This window comes from Priapulus caudatus, unplaced genomic scaffold (genome assembly GCF_000485595.1).
Source record: "Priapulus caudatus unplaced genomic scaffold, Priapulus_caudatus-5.0.1 Scaffold235, whole genome shotgun sequence".
Lineage (NCBI taxonomy): Eukaryota > Metazoa > Priapulida > Priapulimorpha > Priapulimorphida > Priapulidae > Priapulus > Priapulus caudatus.
The window spans coordinates 55,376-74,664 of record NW_014577296.1 but is presented as its reverse complement, the minus strand read 5'-3'; the positions used below and the strand labels follow the sequence as shown (position 1 = coordinate 74,664).

The window sequence follows — 19,289 nt, the reverse complement described above, 5'->3', positions numbered from 1 at the left end:
TATGTGTATGTATGTATGATATGTATGTAGATTTATGTATGTATTATATGTATGTATGTCTATGATGATTTATGTATGTATTATGTATGTATGGATGTATTATGTATGTATTATGTCATGTATGATGTCTGATGTATGTATGTTTATGTATGTACGTATGTATGTATGTATGTATGTATGGTATGTTATGTATGTATGTATGTAAGTAGTATGGATGTATGTATGTATGTATAGTATGTAGTATATGTACATAGTATGTATGTCATGTATGTAGTGTATGTATGTATGTATGTAGATGTATGTATGTATGTATGTATCGTATGTATGTATAGTATGTATGAGTTATTATAGTATGTAAGTATGTTGATGTAATGTATGTATGTATGTATGTATGTATGTATGTATGTATGGTAGTATGTATGTATGTATGTATGTATGTCATATGTATGTAATGTATGTATGTATGTATGTATGCATGTATGTAGTATGTATGTATGTATGTATGTATGTAATGTTATGTAGTGTTATGTATATGTATGCTATGTATGTATGTATGTAATGTAGTATGTATGTATTGTATGTATGTATGTATGATGTAGTTTGTATGTATGTATGTATGTATGTTATGTATTGTATTGTTATGTTGTATTAGTTATGTAGTTTATTAGTAGTAGTTATGTATGTATGTATAGTGTTATGATGTATGTATGTATGTATGTATGTACTGTATATGATGTTATGATGTTGATTATGTATGTATGTATGTATGTATGTATGATTAGTAGTGTATGTAGTGATGGATTGTGCTATGTATGTATGTATGTAATTGTATGTATGTAATTGAATATGTATTGTTGTGTAGTTGTTGTATGTATGCTATGTAATGTACTGTATGTATGTATGTATGTATGTATGTATGTATGTATGTATGTATGTATGTATAGTATGTAGTAGTTGTATGTATGTATTATGTATTGTATGTATGTATGTATGTTAGTAATGTAGTGTATGTATGTAGATGTATGATGATGTAGTATGTATGTATGTATGTATGTATGTATTTGTATGTATGTATGTATGTATGTATGTATGTATGTTGATGTATTAGTTTATGTAATGGTATATGGTATGTATGATGTGTATGTATGTATGTAGTATGTATATGTATGTATGTATGTATGTAGTGTTGTATGATATGTGTATGTATGTATGTATGTATGTATGTCGAGATGTATGTAATGTATGTAGTATGTATGTATGTATGTATGATGTATGTATGTATGTATGTATGTATGTAGTAGTATGTATGTGTATGTATGATGTGTAGGTTTATGATGATGTATTATGTAGTATGTATGTGTATGTATATGTAGTGTTTCCTTTATGTATGTTAGTATGTATGTGAATTGAGTATGTATGTATGTATGTATGTATTATGTACTAGTAGTACGTAGCTCGTACGTAGTACGTACGTAGTGTATGTATTATGTATGATGTATATGTAGCTATATGTATAGTATGTATGTATGTAATGTATTATGTATGTACTGCTAAGTACGTACGTACGTACGTACGTACGTACGTACGTACGTACGTATGTATGTATGTATGTATGTAGGCCTATATGTATGTATGTATGTATGTATGTGTGTATGTGTGTATGTGTGTATGTGTGTGTGTGTGTGTGTGTGCGTGCGTGCGTGCGTGTGTGCGTGCGTGCGTGCGTGCGTGCGTGCGTGCGTGCGTGCGTGTGTGTGTGTGTGTTTATTTGGATCTAGATCGTTGCCCGGTTGTTAATTTAGTTTACATGATTATATTCGCTAAGATATGCATGTCCATGCACATACATGCTCCATCTGGTTATCAATAGCCGCACATTACACGTATGCACTCGGAAACGCCCTGTAGTATTGACTACTATGTGCGAGCCATTCAACCACGCGTGTAATTATTGGGCTCGCGATAGACCGCAGCAGTCCAGGTGAGCTAAATTGAGCTAATCTTAGCAAAATGTAGCTGTTGTTTCGTTTGGTGGCGCTCCAGTTCTGCTGCTCGTTTGCGCGCACGTGACGTGACAGCACGTGCGTAGTAAACACGCTCATTGAATTCGATTCGCTGATCTCATTGTTTAGTGTTCTTCGTCTGCTCTAAAAATACCGTAATCTCATAAAATTTACGTAAATTCGTAATCTCGTAAAAATTTAGTATAATGGAGTAATCTAGTAAAAATTTACTCGTATTCCTGCCACGAGTGCATAATGTGCAGGACTATTATATATAGCAAGAGAGAAATTGCGATACCAAACGGTAGTAGATAAGCGTGAGCGCACGTGGAATATGGTAAGGCGTAAAAAAATAGCAAGAAGATGTACAGATCAAGAGAGAGAGCGGGGAAAGAGAGAACGAAAAGAAGAAAAAGCGGGAGAGACAACGAAAAGGGGAACAAAAAAGACGGAAGGACGAGAGACAACACGGGGAGAGAAAATAATAATGGCTGATTAATAAGGGAAGAGCGAATTGTATTATTATTATTATTATTATTATTATTATTATTATTATTACTATCGTATCTGTGATATATTTATGAATGATGAATACAGCGATAAAATAGCAAACAGATTACGTTGCTCCACGTTTTTCAGAGAAGCAAGTCGATATCCAACATGAAGAGTGCTTAATTCGCATCCTCAATACTTAGGCAGTATCCGGCAAACAATTAGTTGCGCTCTAGCCATCACGCGTCAACACCATCAATGCAAAGAGGAAAGAGCAAGTAAAGTTGATATAACTCTAATAACAGTTGTAGTTGTAAATGTGTTAAAATGTGCATCGAACTGCTCGCTACCCTGGGGTCGTCTGGCTAGGGATAGCCTCACGTTGATAACATGGGGGGTCAAAGAATATTTTCTCAATGCCCCCTCACTGAAAGTACGCTCGGGTGTGGTTGTCACGTGAAAAATGAGCGCTGACAGGTTTGCTCATGTCTCGTTTGCTCATGTCACGGAGGTGTTCAACTATGCGATCTTTGAGTCTACGCTGCGTTTCGCCTATGTATCTGGCCGTGGGGTATTTGCGACAGGAGATTTTGTAGATGAGGTTCGTGGAGTTGCATGTGAAGGAGTGCGTGATGGATTTCTTGAGAGGGGAGGAAAGGGTAAGACCGTGTGTGAGTTGACCGTGCTGCACGTGGAGCAGCGTGTGAGCCCGCAAGGGCGTGTACCTGGCGGAGGCAGAGGGCGAGTGTGCTGCGTCGATATTCTTGCGCGTATGAGCGCATCCTTCAGATTCTTACCTCTGCTTAGGGCAAAGATGGACGGGTGGTCGTGGATGTGTTTAAGGGCCGGTGAGGCGGAGAGAACGTGCCAGTGTTTTAGAATGATCTGTTTGATCTGCGGGTTGCTGGGGTTGTATTCCATAATGAAGGAAATTCGTTGGTGCGTGTTTACTGTCTTTGGTTTGGGTTCTATCAGTGAGTCTATTGGGCATTGGGCCGCTTTTTGTATAGACTTGTCTAGCAGATTTGCCTTGTATCCCCGATTCAGGAAGAGTTGTCTGAACTCCTGGCAGCGCATGGGGAAGCGCGTGTTGTTCGAATTTTTTTTTTAGGCGGAGGATTTGTCCGTATGGGATGTTGTCTATGAGAGCCTTGGGGTGGGCTGAATCTGTCCTGAGGTACGTGTGACAGGCTGTGGGTTTACAATATAAGTCTGCGTGCAAGGACCCCTTGCCGATGGCACCTGTACGTCTAGGAAGGGGAGACAGATCGCGCTGTGAGATTCAGTAAATTTAATAGTGGGATTGAAGTCGTTTAGTTCTGTGACGAATGAGTCACAGGCGGCGGTGCCATAAGTCCAGATAATGAAGATATCGTCAATAAATCTCTTCCAGACGAGCGGTTTGTGTTTTGTGGAGGCTAGAAACGTGCGTTCTAGATCGTCCATGAAGAGGTTGGCATAAGACGGTGCCATCGTGAAGCCCATTGCTGTACCTTGTATTTGTAAGTAGTGGTGGTTGTTAAACTGGAAGTTGTTTTTTGGTCAGAGTCAGTTCTGCTAGGCCTGCTAGGAAGTGTGTGGAGGGTGTCTGTGGTGCCCTTCGTTTGTCCAATGTGCAGAACTTTGTTGAATTAGTAGTCGTGGCATTTGTACAGTAACTTATTATAATTCACCGCCTATAATTTGCTTTTTTACTATATGTAATGTATACATCTTACTGCATTTTGTTGGTGACTTCATCCAGAGAGACATGATACAAGATTGCGTGGCACAGCTTTGCTGTTGATCCTAAGCGCTGCGCGCGGATGAGACGCGCAGTTCCGCGGGATATGAGCACGCGACCGCGGGGATGTTCAAGTATGAAGCGCTGTCCGCAGTGGAGACGTGCGCCAAATTCGAGGCCCGGCGCACGTCTCCACAGCGGTCAGCGGATGATTTGTAGTTTTAGAAGATGACAATGATTATATATGGACGATATTCTAGGAATTGGAGATTATAAAACAGTAATAGAAATCGCTCAGTCATGCTCCAGATTAGCTGAATCAAAAAGATTAGAATTTAATATGAACAAAACAAATACAATGGTTATAAAATTCACCAACAAAGAAAGGATAGAGAAGGAGATATTAATAAGTAACTAAGTAATCAAAAAATGCACCAAATATTCATACTTAGGGGATTTAATTAATGATATAAGAGGTTATAACGATATGATAAGAGTCCGAACTAAAAAATGTAGGTTCATGACGAGGGAAATATTATCATGGGTAGAAGAGCAAAATTATGGAAATCATACTATAGAAGCAAGAGTGAAATTATACGAATGCACAGTTTTACCTTTCTTCCTAAATAACAGTGAAACATGGACTTAATGGAAGAATTAAAAATGTTGGAGGATTTCCAAAATGAGTGCCTGCGCAAAATAATAATCACGCAGAAAACGCAGAAAATGCATCGCATCGGCCCAAACTCCACGCTCTCGCTCATGGGCTCAATCTACGAGTATCCTGAGTGTACGAAGATGCACTGCATGCAGTTTGGCATCGGCCTAGACTGGTACCCGGTCGACAGTTCCACACGCTACACTAACAGCGTCAGTGTAGCGAAGGATACTTGCCGGAGTGAAGGTGGCGAACGGGTACCAGTCTAGCATCGGCCGGGCATTTCATTATTTACGAAAAGTAAACACAGTCGGTATAGGAACTGGTCAAGTCGGTGACGCCCCATTCATGCCCATCAACGAAGAAGGCTGATTACTATTATCTGATTATTCTGATTACTAAGATGCGAAAATGCAACAATCTTCCCAAATTTTTTAATATGATCCAAAATATGTTTTGAATATGTTCTTATTAGTGTTCGAATCCTGTATGTGTCTACATATTTGATCAGCTATAATATTATGTGTAAATGTATGTATTTGTGTCAAGTCTGGAAAAAAATCTTTTTCATCAGGTAATTAAAAAGAAATTGTAATTAACCGACGTAATTCTACGCGGAAATATGACACGAAAAACTTGCGGCTTTACGAAACTTCGCTAATACTAGTATTAAGTTACGCATCGCAGCGTTGACAAACGTTAAGGCATTCAAATCCTGCACATAATCAGCTGATTAACTACCATTATTAAAATGTAGCAGAGTGTAACTTTAGATGCTATAGTGAGAACTTCGTCAAATTGGCGTGAGGCGTTGACGGATTACCTTACGCTGAGATATGGGGAAGAAGGTAAGACGAGGGTAAGGCTGTTACCCTAATCTGGGATAAAGTGACGTAAGGCAAGATGTAGGTAAGTCTGCGTCTCTCACCTGGGGTAAAATGTCATACGTTAAGACGTGGGTGCATCCCTCACCCGAGATACAGTGACATAAAGTAAGAGGTGATAAAGGAACACGAACAGTGACGACGTCCGCCCCGGGTAATGAGATACAAGATGGTGCGAGAGCGTGATGGCTTCTTAATCACCAGCTACAGAGCAAATGCGTCGTGCTGTTACTACTGTCCCGTGGGATGTGATGAAATCTGCCTCGTCACATGTAACGGATGTGTGACTGTCGCCCCCGCCGGTCAATCTGAGTCAGCGATTTAGCCGTCTCTGGCTATTACCTTGATCGATCAGTAATGCTCTTCCTTATTACAGAGTGAAGGCGTTACACGCACGCCTGCACGAGTTAAAACTTCCTGGATTATGTTTAGAAAAACGCGCTTAAATATAACGTACCGTAAGATTTGTAGCTTAGTACAGATTGACTCTGAATAGACGATCAAGCGGTGATTCAACGCTGGAGAACAGACGCGTGTAGCTATGAACGCGCCATTAAAAGCTTGGCTCGCTCTATCGGAGGAAAATGGCTTCGTTGCGTTTTGTAATTAACCTCTCGAGTGAAGTAATTTCAACCATATGACTAATTCTTTTATTTGCTTCTTTCGTATGCCCTATAGAAAGATTGGCAATCAAAGCCTTCGTCTTGAGAGTAGGTTTCTGCGTAACGAGTTAATTACCGTTTAATTGCCCTGACCGGAGCACTTAAATAGCTTCTTCGTAGTTAGTGACCACAACAATTACTCGGCTAACGTACATCTGTAAAAACAGGTAATGGATGTTTTCTTTCACTCCTCCCACCTCTCTCTCTCTCTCTTGTTAGCTCTGCCTCCGAGGTCGCTCACGCCAACAAGAGTGCGCGCCTGCCGCATGCACGTCACGCTTGTTCCTGATCAATGCGCTCAAACGTGCGTGTAATCAGATCAGCGAATGGCTCGTAATTGGTTTAGTTTCGTCTTATTTTGCTGCGGAACACAGTACAAGTTGCCGGAGACAGTTGTCGTATATACGCTGACCACGGTAATGATTCTAACAGGCAAACGAATAATTTTCCCGTCGATACGCGTGCAGTCGAGGGTACGACAATGGTCGAGTGTCGCACGGGGCGTGGGGCGGGGAAAGATGATTATAGGCATCGAATTACGCAATAAAGGCAGACGCGGTGATCAAGTGTCAATCACATATCCTCAAAGAACAAATGTTATGGGATAGGAGAAAATGCAATTAGCAGTATAAAGATTTCAGACGCATAAGAGTAATGGTAATGACCACTCTATAGTAAAAATGAACATGAGTCGTATTCTTAATGCGAACACACTGAAATATCATTTTGACTCGTTGGCAATTATAACAAGAAGAAGCTTGTTATTACGTTGACACGTAACGAAACGGAAAATAAACCCATTTCTCCCTCTGCCTATCATCCCATCGCACTGATTCAATCACTATTAACCAGTCAGTCACGTGACGCTCGGCGCTCATTGGCTGCGTGCGTCACGTGGCTTCAGCGCTCTCGGCTTCCCTGCAGCGTCATTGATAAATATAACCGTTAATGGTGAATTACTTTCGTCTGCTGCCGTAAGTCTGCTAGGAAACATTCGAAGTTAGAGAACTGACGCGCAGAGCTCGGACCAGAGCCAGTAGATTGTAACAGGATCAAAATAGCATACTTGTGGTACAAACACTAATCAAATACGCCGATTTGAAGACACGGAGAGACAAATTTGTTTTCTATGCAAACAGGCTCTGTCCGTCATTGAAGATACACAAGTCTATTGAATCTCGTACCTTTTATCTCCGTTCACGATTTTCTTACGTACACTGTACAGACGGTTACTCTAGCCGTGGAAATATAGCTCATTGTACGGACCTGTGAATTCGAGCGGATTTTGGCGGTTCGGAATCGCGGCTAAAGTTGTACGCGAGTAATAGTGAAGAGGCAACCGAGTACAATGAGAACTGACGTCAACGTGGCGACAGCAGTGACGAGTACAACATTGATGATCCTAATAGTTTTCAGTGGCAGTACGCAGGGCGATTCAAGACTGTGCGGTAAGAGACTAACGGACACTCTCATGCTCGTGTGCATGGGCCGAGGCTTCAACTGGCAGGTAGACGTCAAACGGTCAGGTGAGTAGAACCTACTCGAATCCTTCGGCTTTCTGACCCTTCGATCATCTCATGCGGTGTATTGTTCATTTGGCACATACGCACGTACGCACGTGCTTGCCCACATATATTCACGCAGCATGTTCCTCCGCATGTGAAACGCGTTAAGTTCGAGCGCACATACATTACATATGTCTGTCTGTCTTGTGTGTGTGTGTGCGTGTGTCACTTACCACATGTTCCTATGTGCATTTACTGAATAACATACATAATTCATCGTTACTAGTAAGCAAAACGCGCGCACAGATAAAAACATAAAACCATGCACGGTTAAGACCGTGCGTGTTTTCTTTTCAGTGCTTCACTGCAACCACGCTATATGGATGTCGCCTTAGAGATTTGGACTCTGTTCTATTCATATTAAATGTAAAGTGATGAAACAACAATTTGACATGTTCTCTACCGCGCGTTACCGCCACTAGGCATTCCATTCATATCGCACTATATTTGGTCAGCCGCTAGTGCTAGCAATTTAGAGGCGAGCGCAGCAAAGTAGCCGGGAGACGGTAAACAGAAATGTTTGCTTGCAATATCCTGTTACACGCGACATGCGATAGACTAGCATCAACATCACACACTGACATATATGGAGACATTTCGTGCATTGTCCGGCAGCACCGCCCCTCCGGTAACACTTACTATATATATAACTAATCACATCCGTCCCTACTCTGTGACTGTCGCGTGGTAATATACATTTCCCTTGTTAAATTTCTAACTCGCTTATCGTCGGGTTTCTTATGAATCGCGTTTCTAGAAGAGATAATATAGACTAAAAACGAAAAAATATGATTAGTAATGCAAGATAGCACATCCGTTGAACAAAGACCGCCATACACCTAGCTTACCTATTAGGCAGTTACCGCTGTTTGATTTTCATTATCACGCGTGCTGTCCGGTTGAAACGAAATTGACTACAAAATTGTATACGTGGTCCCCAAACCAAGCGCGCACCATTCTGTGTGCATGAAAATTTTATTGTGAATTATGTCCTCAAAATATTACTAGGTTACACTTCTATTATGCGTTCGATTAAAAATGTTTCGCTTAGTTTTTTACAACTATCAGGAGTTCTCATCCTAATGAAAACAATCTTAGACGCAGCATCGCAGTAACGTTTTCTGCATTTAGATATTTATTTTCTTTTTTTTAAACCTAGACCATTTTTAGAATTCTAACAAGAAAATGTCATTTACTATAGTCCTGAGAACATAGTCCGATTACATAGAAAGTCTAACGTTAAAAGGGCGATTTTCTGGCAAATAATAATGGTAAAATCGTTAATAGAATAAATTCTGCTCAATTCAGTCCTATTGCTTTACCAGCCGTATAGCGTCTCTATATATGCGTCTCTCTTTTAGTTGAGTTATTTCGGGCCGCGAAATCTAACGGGCAAACTCGATAACTGACATGCAAAGTACTCGCAAAATAGCTCAGTGGATGCATGCTCGTCAGAATACCGCACAAAGTACAACGAGAGATCAGAGTCGACCCTATGGGGCGCATATTAACAGCATTAATTACTCGATGTAGGAACATCACTGGCTTATTGTTAGATAACATCAAGAGTACATAATAGAGATTATATAATTTCTATATTATGTACTCTTGTTAACATTAGCGTGGGTAGCATAAGCGTATAATAACATTAAGCGTATAATAGCATTAAGCGTATAAGGTTAGCACTGAACATTGCATAAAATAGGCCTACGGGTAATACAGCGAGTATGCGACGGCGCAGCTCTCGGCTTTAGTGATAACCTTTAATAATTTTCAATGTCGCGGCACGAGTGAGTGAAGTAATTAGCGGCGGGAATCACCGCGAAGGGCTTATCAACTTACGCCTTGCGACTAAATTACAATCATTAACGCGCTTTGCGAAACACTTTCGCGTCGTCTGACATTCGTTCTACAGTTGCCGACGCGCGAACGTCATATCATTCGACTCAATAAGTATACCGCGTAATTTTTGTGTTGTTATCGTTTATATTGCTTAACTAACCGACGAGAACTGATTCTCGTCGATTGGAAATTTTACGTCATGCACGAGCCCTTAGTATAGGCTGGTGAACAGGTCGTGTGCGATGTAAAGAAACTAATTTGGAATACATATAGTTCGTAATCGAAAGATTTTCCGAGGTAATAGGGGATGCGAATACGAATGCTGCCTCGTGGCTTGATAACAGCTAAAAACTACCTGACAGCTTTTGGGTGAGATTCACTGACAACGCTGACTGCTGTCGCCTGCATGTGTCCTTTAGATATCGGAGTAGTTCCAGAATTAGTTGGGCGTTTCACCGTCGCTCGTGCGTTTTGTGTATAAATAGAAAGATTCGGGTTATAAGAAGTCTCAATATTTACATAATTCAACCGAACAACGCGTTACGATCAATGAGTTAGTTTTTTCCCATATCGTAAATGCGTTCTCTGGCCAATCGCGCCGCATTCGAATACTAACACATGATACTCTCCCGTGTGAAAATGTGACACTATACTAATTGTGGTCTTCATAATTACTGAGAAATGTCGTTTACTCTGAGATAGTAGGCAACCTTGTGCAAGCGATATACGTTAGGAACTTTAAATTGCTCGAACTTAGACGCAGCAGTTTCCCCGAATATTACATAAATTGGGTTCGTTAGAATAAGCCTTGTTTTCGCCTGCGTCCATCAACAACGGAGAAAAATTTGTTTACAGACGATATTACCGTACGTTCCCCGTGTCTATATTGATAGAGCGCGTGGCTGTGAAGCTTGCAGTGCATTCAAGGCGCCGCCAGCCTATAGCTTGCTCGACAACAACTGATCAAATATTGCAATGGATACAAGTAAGCTGAGCCGCTACGTCTTTGCGTTCACTGCTTCACAGCGAGATGTCAGCTGAATAATGCATGCCCATTATTTACGAACACTGACAACCCTGACATTTGGAGACGCGGTATAGCGGCAATGGCCGCCCGCGGTGTAACGGACGCACGAATCCATGGATTTCCGTTAATATGTGTTCCACGAAAATACAAGGCGCGGGGCTCACGCACCGGCATGGTCGTGGCAGCCCACGCGGGATGACAGTGATAGCCCCTCTGCCACCGCTAAGGCTAATGCTGTGCATACAAGACGCGAATTCTTTATCAATGTCCTTGCATGTCTTGCTGCCATATGTGCACGTAGGAAGCCTCCGCGATCGCAATCACGTTAGCTTCGGGATACTTGCTGTCCCGTTACCATTACTGAACCAAGGAATGTTGTCTGACATCGCCACTAACGCTTTAGCAGGTGTGGAAACGGGATCGGTGTCGGTTTCTATTGACACGCTAAATCTCAGGGAAGTTTATTACATTTATTTGTTCGCGTGCACGCAAGCTCATCCTAAGAACAGGGCAGCCGCTTAAGCATGCACTAATTCTTGCGACATTGCACGTTAATTAAATTTCTATTAGACTTTAATAAATTATAACTGAGGTACGTTTTCTCTATGCTTTCTCGTTGAATGTTGGATTCAACATTGCACGATATATTTACCGCGATGAATTTTTTAAGCTTGCGTAAAATTATTATATTCAGCAGAAATGGATAAGTCCAGTTTATCTCTACTTGATATTAGCAGCATTTCCTTAAATACAGAAATGACCAGATTATCTATCTAAACGCATGCGAAAATGAGATGAGAATAGTTTGGGCTATCGGTGTCGGCTACAGATAGACAGATAAAGCGGAAGGGATCAGACAGTCAGACATACGTGTACATACTGGTATGCACTTGTCGGCAAGTTACCGTGTTATGCTGAATGATTTTTTCTTGATAACAAATGCATCTGCACCTGCATGCATTAAACATCACGCAGCTAAATGTATGCAATCCGTGACTGTATAGTCTACCCTATCTTAACGATCGTATAACGTCGTAGCATCCGAATACACGACAAATCCCGATACTCTTTAAAAATCCTGACTTCGCAAACAAGTCTTTCTTGAGAGTTGATGAACGACACTTGTTTCAACTAAGCGTAATTATTCTCAATCGACGTTTAGTGTTTAACCGGATGTAATAATGATTGCCAGGCAAATCCTAGTCGGAATTTTGATGAAGCTCTTCACGAGTGAAGCCTGTTAATTCAGCAGCAGGCAGCAGCGCATCCATCATTCTCATAGCGCAGAGGAGTACGTGAGGAGAAGCGATTCAGCCATCTGAAGTGAATCACTAGTGTAATTTGTGCGGTGCAGCGACGGACATATGCCAGTTTACGTGCTCGTTGCTTACGCCTATAACCATTGCGCGATACGCAGTTGTTAGACGTTCAGTTACAAGCCCGTGCCTGAACGCCGTCAACGCATTCCTAGTAAGATATTAACTCATTTTATTTCCTATTATTTCCTAGTAGGATAGTAAGAAGTAAGCACTAATGACTGTTGTATGCTTAATTCCTTGCAGCTTGGCCGTTTATGGAAAAGCGGGGAGGAAGCACTGACGCCGGTGGCCAGAAGAGGGCACACATCACACCCCGGGGCATAGTCGACGAGTGTTGCAAGCAGTCATGCAGCTACGACGCCCTGGAGAGCTATTGTGCCGATCGGCAAGGCGGGCCCACAGCGACCCCTGGTATAGCTGGTCTAGCGACGCTCGGCCGGCTCTCGCTATCTGGTATGAGGCGTCCAAGTCTGTCACGGACTGGACTCACGCGCTACACGTCTCTCGGACGCGGTATTATAGCACTGCCATCACCAATGCAGCCAGCAGATAACGAAACATCAGTGCAACCTGAAGTAAGTATATATACTGAGTGACTAACGCTTATACACGCATTCACGCACATACGCTCGTTATCCGTGCGCTGACATACGTTCACGAACACTCTCGCACACTCTCGCCCAACCGTGCGCCAAGTTACATTATGGAGCATGAAACACGTGATGCTGCTGCTGTTGATAATATATATATATATATATATATATATATATATATATATATATATATATATATATATATATAACAATTGAAGAGCTAATTTCCAAAAGGCGTTAAATCCACTTTTGTATTTTAGAAGATATCATCATATTTCCATTTTAGTAATGATCTCTTTGCCTGGAACAGTTTTTTCGCTCTAATGTTTGAAGTGAATGGTAGTAAGCATGAAAAAATACCTGAATGAAATCTAGTGTACATAATTGATTTTTAATTAATTTTTGTTTTATAATAAAATTAGGATTTAGCGCCTTTTGGGAACAAAAATTAAAAACTCATCAAAATAAAAATGAAACACTAATAACTAACACCAAACAGAGGTAATTTATAACAGATAACAATGTCATTATATTAATAGCTTACTCAAAGCTACAGGCTCTTAGCTCAAAGCTCAATATTAAAGCTTACTCATTGTTTAATAAACATATTTTACAGTTTGAGTTGTTACAAAACCAAGAAAACTGGTCAATGGAAATTACAGTGGTGATTCAGTAATTATGCAAAATGTTCACCATACATCCTCATTATGCTCAACAATGGTATAATCAATTAATCATCTTCACCAGAGTCATTTCATCGGTCTTCCTGATCATTCGTTTTTATATTTATATGAGTTTTTTCTTTTTTTCTTTTGAAATTCGCTAAATCCAAATTTAATTAAAAAACAAAAATTAATGAAAGATCTACCATGTACATTAGATTTCATTCAGGTGTGTTTTTATGCTAAGTACCATTCACTTGAAATATTAGCGTGAAAAAAACTGTGTTTCAGGCAAAGAGAACATTACTAAAATAAAAGTGTGATGATATCTTCTAATGGATTTAACACCTTTTGGAACCAAACTCAATGTTTGGAAGCTGTTCGTGAAGGGATATACCAACTTTTGATGCAAATGAATATCACACATGATGTAGATAGGGCTATAATGTAATTTGATGGTACTAACTCATTTCTGACCAAAAGTGAGATAACACCTTTTGGAAATCAGATCACAGTGAGTACATTACAACACGATATATGCACAGACGTGTACGCGTTATGACATTTTACGATATGAGACATTGCACATGTTCGAAATTCAGTCCACTTTGAATACTTTATTACGATTACGTCAATCGTATTGTATCAATGACATCAGCTACTCATTATCATCATCATCATCATAATAATAGATAATAATAATAATAATAATAATAATAATAATCACGTCGAACTTGAGACACAAGCGACAAAGAACAAATACGAGCGGAACAGGAGATTTAGATAAGCATTCGAATACGTGAGTGTTAGGATGGCACTGTCGCTCAGCGAGTATATATTGTTGACAGGGGGTAACTGGGCAGATAGGTGAGAATAGGAAACAATATACATGTAGAGTCGAATATGTGGTTCGTAGACAGTAGACGTAACAGTTGAGTAAGCGGTGTCAAGTACGGTTTTATTATAGACGCAGATGAACAGCAGTCGAAACCAGTGTGAGCGTACTCGTTAGAGGATGCCGGCGTCTCTCCCCATCTACCAAAACCCATCCGCCGCCCGCGTGTCCGTCGCGACCTGATTAGACTTCAACTAATTTATACGCGGCTAGTGGATATAATCGACCGGCTGGCGACTAATGTCCGATCGGTACCAGGTACCCTTCGTCGACCACCGTCGACGTTGCGTGCTTAATGATGGCCGTTTGATAAACCGCGTCGCATCGACGTTGAGGTTAATGTGTTTGTACCATTCTGGAATGCATTCTGTCGACGTTAAATTATGTATGCTCTAAGGTATGTAGCTAACCTAAACTGCATTCTGTCGTCGTTGAATTATGTGTGCTCCAAAGTATGTATCGGCCGTCCCGGAACATATGCATGAGTTGCCTGGCTAAAACGCCGTACTACATACATACGAGAAGACGTGAGCAACTCAGCAGATGAATCGTATTCCGATTTCAGGAATCGACCGTGAACAACGAATCAAATTTAGACAACGCACACGCTTCGTCGATAAACACGGATCCTAATCGCATCACCGCCTGGAAAAACCAGAAGTTTTTTTTCCTTCCGCCTCCGCCATCGTGAGGTACGAGATAGATCAGGACGTCAGCACAGCTGCTGTTCATATGAGCTTCATCAGACGAGACGCGAGTATAAACCTATACTGATGATTCCGCGGACGATCTACGATCGCTATGCTGTCGATTTTCGTTCGTATAATTCTATAGTTATCATGATTATCATAGAACAGCTAAATCTAAAGTAATATACTGACTGCGTCAGAACCACGTTGCAAAAGTCATAAATGATATTTTAGGATAATAATAATCATAGATTATATTTGAATATAAAACCCGTGCGAACTGTAAAACCGATAAACATACGTTGATTGGCACCCGTCGCGCACGCCCTCTGTCATAACTGTTAAGATGTAATTAGCTTGAGTATAATTAGATATTAAGGTATTATTAACGCGTGCACATGTACAATCTCGCTATTTATGCATCGCAGTTAGCAATGCCACAATGATCGTGAAACGTTTACTATATTCTAAGGGCACTAGTATTATCCGGTTGACGTCTCATAATTTTCTTTTCATGTGTATTAAATTTAGCATGCTCAACCAGGAACCGTTTTCCGCACGCTAGTCGAGTGTGACGATCATACAGTACAGTCGCTGGTAACTATGGAAACCGCATTCTGACGGACGTAGTTGTGTCTTACATTTTTCAGTGCTGGTGTTCAGTAATCGAACTTCTGCTATTCGCCATGCAGACACGATCTTTTATTACAAGGGGATTACCCATGCGCCTGAAATAAACGCCTTTCTCCAATGAAGATATAAATTATTTGGCGATTTACGCATTTAATGTTTTATGTGTTGTCTACCACTAGAGTTAATGTTCGAACCAATATAAATCGTATAACCTAGAATTTAGGTACGGTCGTAAACAGTATGCTATTTTACAACAATCATTCCTAGTAGCCTAAAGAAACTAGACCCCTAGTTTCTTTCGCAGAATTGCTTCAACTAAAACAGGAGAATGGCAACTGTACGCAACAGTACCACACGTATTCTTATTTTCTTGTTCTTATTGTACTATTGTCTTCATAATTACGTTTGTCCTCCAACAATTACGTCGTGTAACGTCTAGAATCGATGCGTTAGTGGTTATTGGACGTACAGGGAGTATATGTCACAATTGATTATGGATGCGAATCGCATGCACGTGTGAAGCCCGAAATAGCTCCATAATATTTTGTGTATACAGCCGTGAGCACTATATCATACATTCCTTCAGTGCAGCTAAATGCGGCCTGGGTGATAATATGAACAATTAAGAGAGAACGATTTCAGATTATATACCGTACTTATGCGCACTCGTAGTGTCCAGATAAAGTAAGTCGGTCTTGATCTACTGGCGTGAGAGGTACAAATATAATGATACTAAATGGATGCAGTGACTGATATCGCCTTCTCAGAACAGCGGGCCGCATGAGTAATAGAAGTTGCAATAGACCTACGTGCAATTTCCACGCATTTAATTATGTAGTCATATTATGTTGCTTGCTCAGGAGTGCAACACGTTATAACATTGCTGTACGATTTCCCAAGGCCGCGTAATTCAAAACCTGCGATTCGAAATACAACGATGGGTCATCACATCTAACGTAATGTATAATTCAACGAAACTGTCATGCAAGGAAGCTGCATGCTTGGTGATTTAAATCGCAAAAATCTCTATTCGCTTTATACGTGTACGTTAACATTTGCATTCTTGCGCGCTGAAAATGCGACCCGTGAATATATGTTTGCAAACAGATTTCTTTTGCAAACCCGGTTCGTTTACATATTCGAACCTAGAAAAGAAAATTCCGCGTAGAGATAAAATATGGACGTATATGCATGATAATATTGTAGACGTGCATATATCATGCGTAGATGCGCGCGCATTACACATTGGCGTCATCATCTTGCTTCGTTCATACATGTGTGCACTAACTAATGTAACGTCGTTTCAAGTCGTAATATACGAAGAAATCTCTATATCTATATATATATATATACTCAACGAGCTGTATAATAGAAGGCTGACAAAAAAGAGCGTATAAAGAGCGTATAAAGAGCGTATAAAGAAGCGTATAAAGAGCGTATAAAGAAGCGTATAAACAAGGCGTAGAATATAAATTCTTTATACGCTCTGATATATATATATATATTATATAATATATATATATCTATATATATATATATATATAGTTAGTGTTTATCCATCGCCGCATTAGTATTCAGTAGAGGTGTTGGTTCTGCATCTATATAAACGCTCTGGTTACTTGATAGTTCACTGATCTAAGAGAAGCCATAAATTTCCACTAGTCCTTCACACATCCAATTAATTCAGTGGCTAAATATATTGGAGATGGCTATATAAATCGCGCTTCAATGACACGCGCCGCAGCGTTTTAATTCTCGTATCGAATTCTATAACATCCGACATACAATAACCTATATTGAAATCGAACATATATATTTGGATTGTTCATGGCATAGTGGGGCCTAATAGTGTAATTTCGTAGATTTATGTGGTGAACAATGTCCGCCTGGGGCTATTTATCCATAAGATCTGACGAGACCCGAACAAAATATCCCACTCTAGTCAATCGTTGGAGAAGTAATTAGCGAGAGATGAGCTACATGATGCAAGGCGGATCTTTAATGTTCAATAAAAAATAAGCGCTACAGTATTTATTGATAGTTTGACTTAATCTGGACTTTATCGGTCATTGGCGTCCTATGCTGTAGCCTATACCTGTAGCCTATGCCACTGGCCAAACCGTATTTTAAAAGAATTGCTGTCATGGCATTGTATACTTACATTCATTCTAGGTAATAATTAGCATATAAAGACTTGTAATGGCGCTTTGTAACTAATTCAAATCATACATATTTTTATTCCTATTAGATAATATATATATATATATATTTATATATATATATATATAGTATATATATATAGAGCAGAGAGAGAGAGAAGAGAGAGAGAGAGAGAGAGAGAAGTGGAGAGACAGAAAGGGAGACAATATCAACTTTGTCAATAGGAATAGCCACGATATCACACGTGGTTTCATGGAGAAAGTATTAAATGTGGCGTTCGTGTGTGTGTGTGTGTGTGTGTGTGTGGTGTGTGTGTGTGTGGTGTGTGTGATGTGTGTGTGTGTGAGTGTGTGTGGTGTGGGGGGGGTGTGTGTGTGTGTGTGTGTGTGTGTGTGTGTGTGTGTGTGTGTGTGTGTGTGTGTGTGTGTGTGTGTGTGTGTGTGTGTGTGTGTGTGTGTATTTGCTACACGCTATTACGACACTGTTTTTGTGTTATTTTGGTGCACGTATTCGACGCATGGTAGGCCGGGGTTTACGCACATACCAAACATATTACTATTCGACATTCGCGGAGCTCAGACGGTTTCATGTTAATTCGACTACCAGCGCCTCTGGTGGGAGAACTGAATGCACCGACTTCACGACTTGTGGCAGCTGAGATTTAAGATAAGCAAATATTCTCGCAAATTAACCGAAAACTTGTGGCCGTCTACAACAGCACAACAGATTATCTTCAGGGATGTATAAACATGTATACTGGCATCGATCACTTATGATGACTATTTTATGTAAACATGGTTATCATTTAAATGATAATCGAGGCAAATGCATGAATTTGCGCGCCCAGACAAAGTCGATGAAGGAAAGAGGCAATCCGACTGTTGCCGACCGCACCTCGTCTCCAGTCAGAATAGGATGATAGTAAAATCATCGTATACAGAATACATATTCGTCAAAAGTGTTGCCTAAATGTTTCAGAGAACGAAAGAGCGTCTGCCGGTGTGATGCCCGCAAATTGAATTGCTAACTCACTACGGAGAATTGGCAAGCTTCTCGTAACGATATCAAGTGATCTGTGAGAACGAGACCGTGGCGCGTATTTAGTGCCGTAATTGCAACCGCAGTCTCCTCTCCCACTAGCCATCATCACTGGCTTTACATAGACGCGCAACGATCGACGTCTCACAAGTTCACAACTGCGGGAAACGTGTCGACTTGCACAGAGAGGCAACGCACATTACCATACACGGCACACACTACTGATAACTTAGCTGAACTTCTAAACGTTAGCAAAACGCATTCCCAGGTATATATCGACGTGCATGCGCATAAGCGTAACGGTTAAAATCCGTCAGCTGAAACGAGTGAGCGATACCCATATTAAACGATGTTTTGTAAGGTTTTGAAATATTTAGTTAATAACACGGCAGAATGCCCGCTTAGCGAGACCAATCAGGTACATCTCTATAATTATGATAACAC

At 40.5% G+C, this 19,289-nt stretch overlaps 1 protein-coding gene across 1 annotated transcript; it reads left to right on the top strand.

The window, feature by feature from the left end:
• The first annotated feature begins 7,411 nt into the window (after positions 1–7,411).
• Positions 7,412–15,780, top strand: LOC106807820 (insulin-like peptide). The gene is made up of 3 exons (XM_014810284.1): positions 7,412–7,948; positions 12,419–12,750; positions 14,891–15,780. Exons 1-3 carry the CDS (start codon positions 7,771–7,773, stop codon positions 15,014–15,016), a joined length of 636 nt encoding a protein of 211 aa, XP_014665770.1. The 5' UTR covers positions 7,412–7,770; the 3' UTR covers positions 15,017–15,780.
• The last annotated feature ends 3,509 nt before the right edge of the window (positions 15,781–19,289 follow it).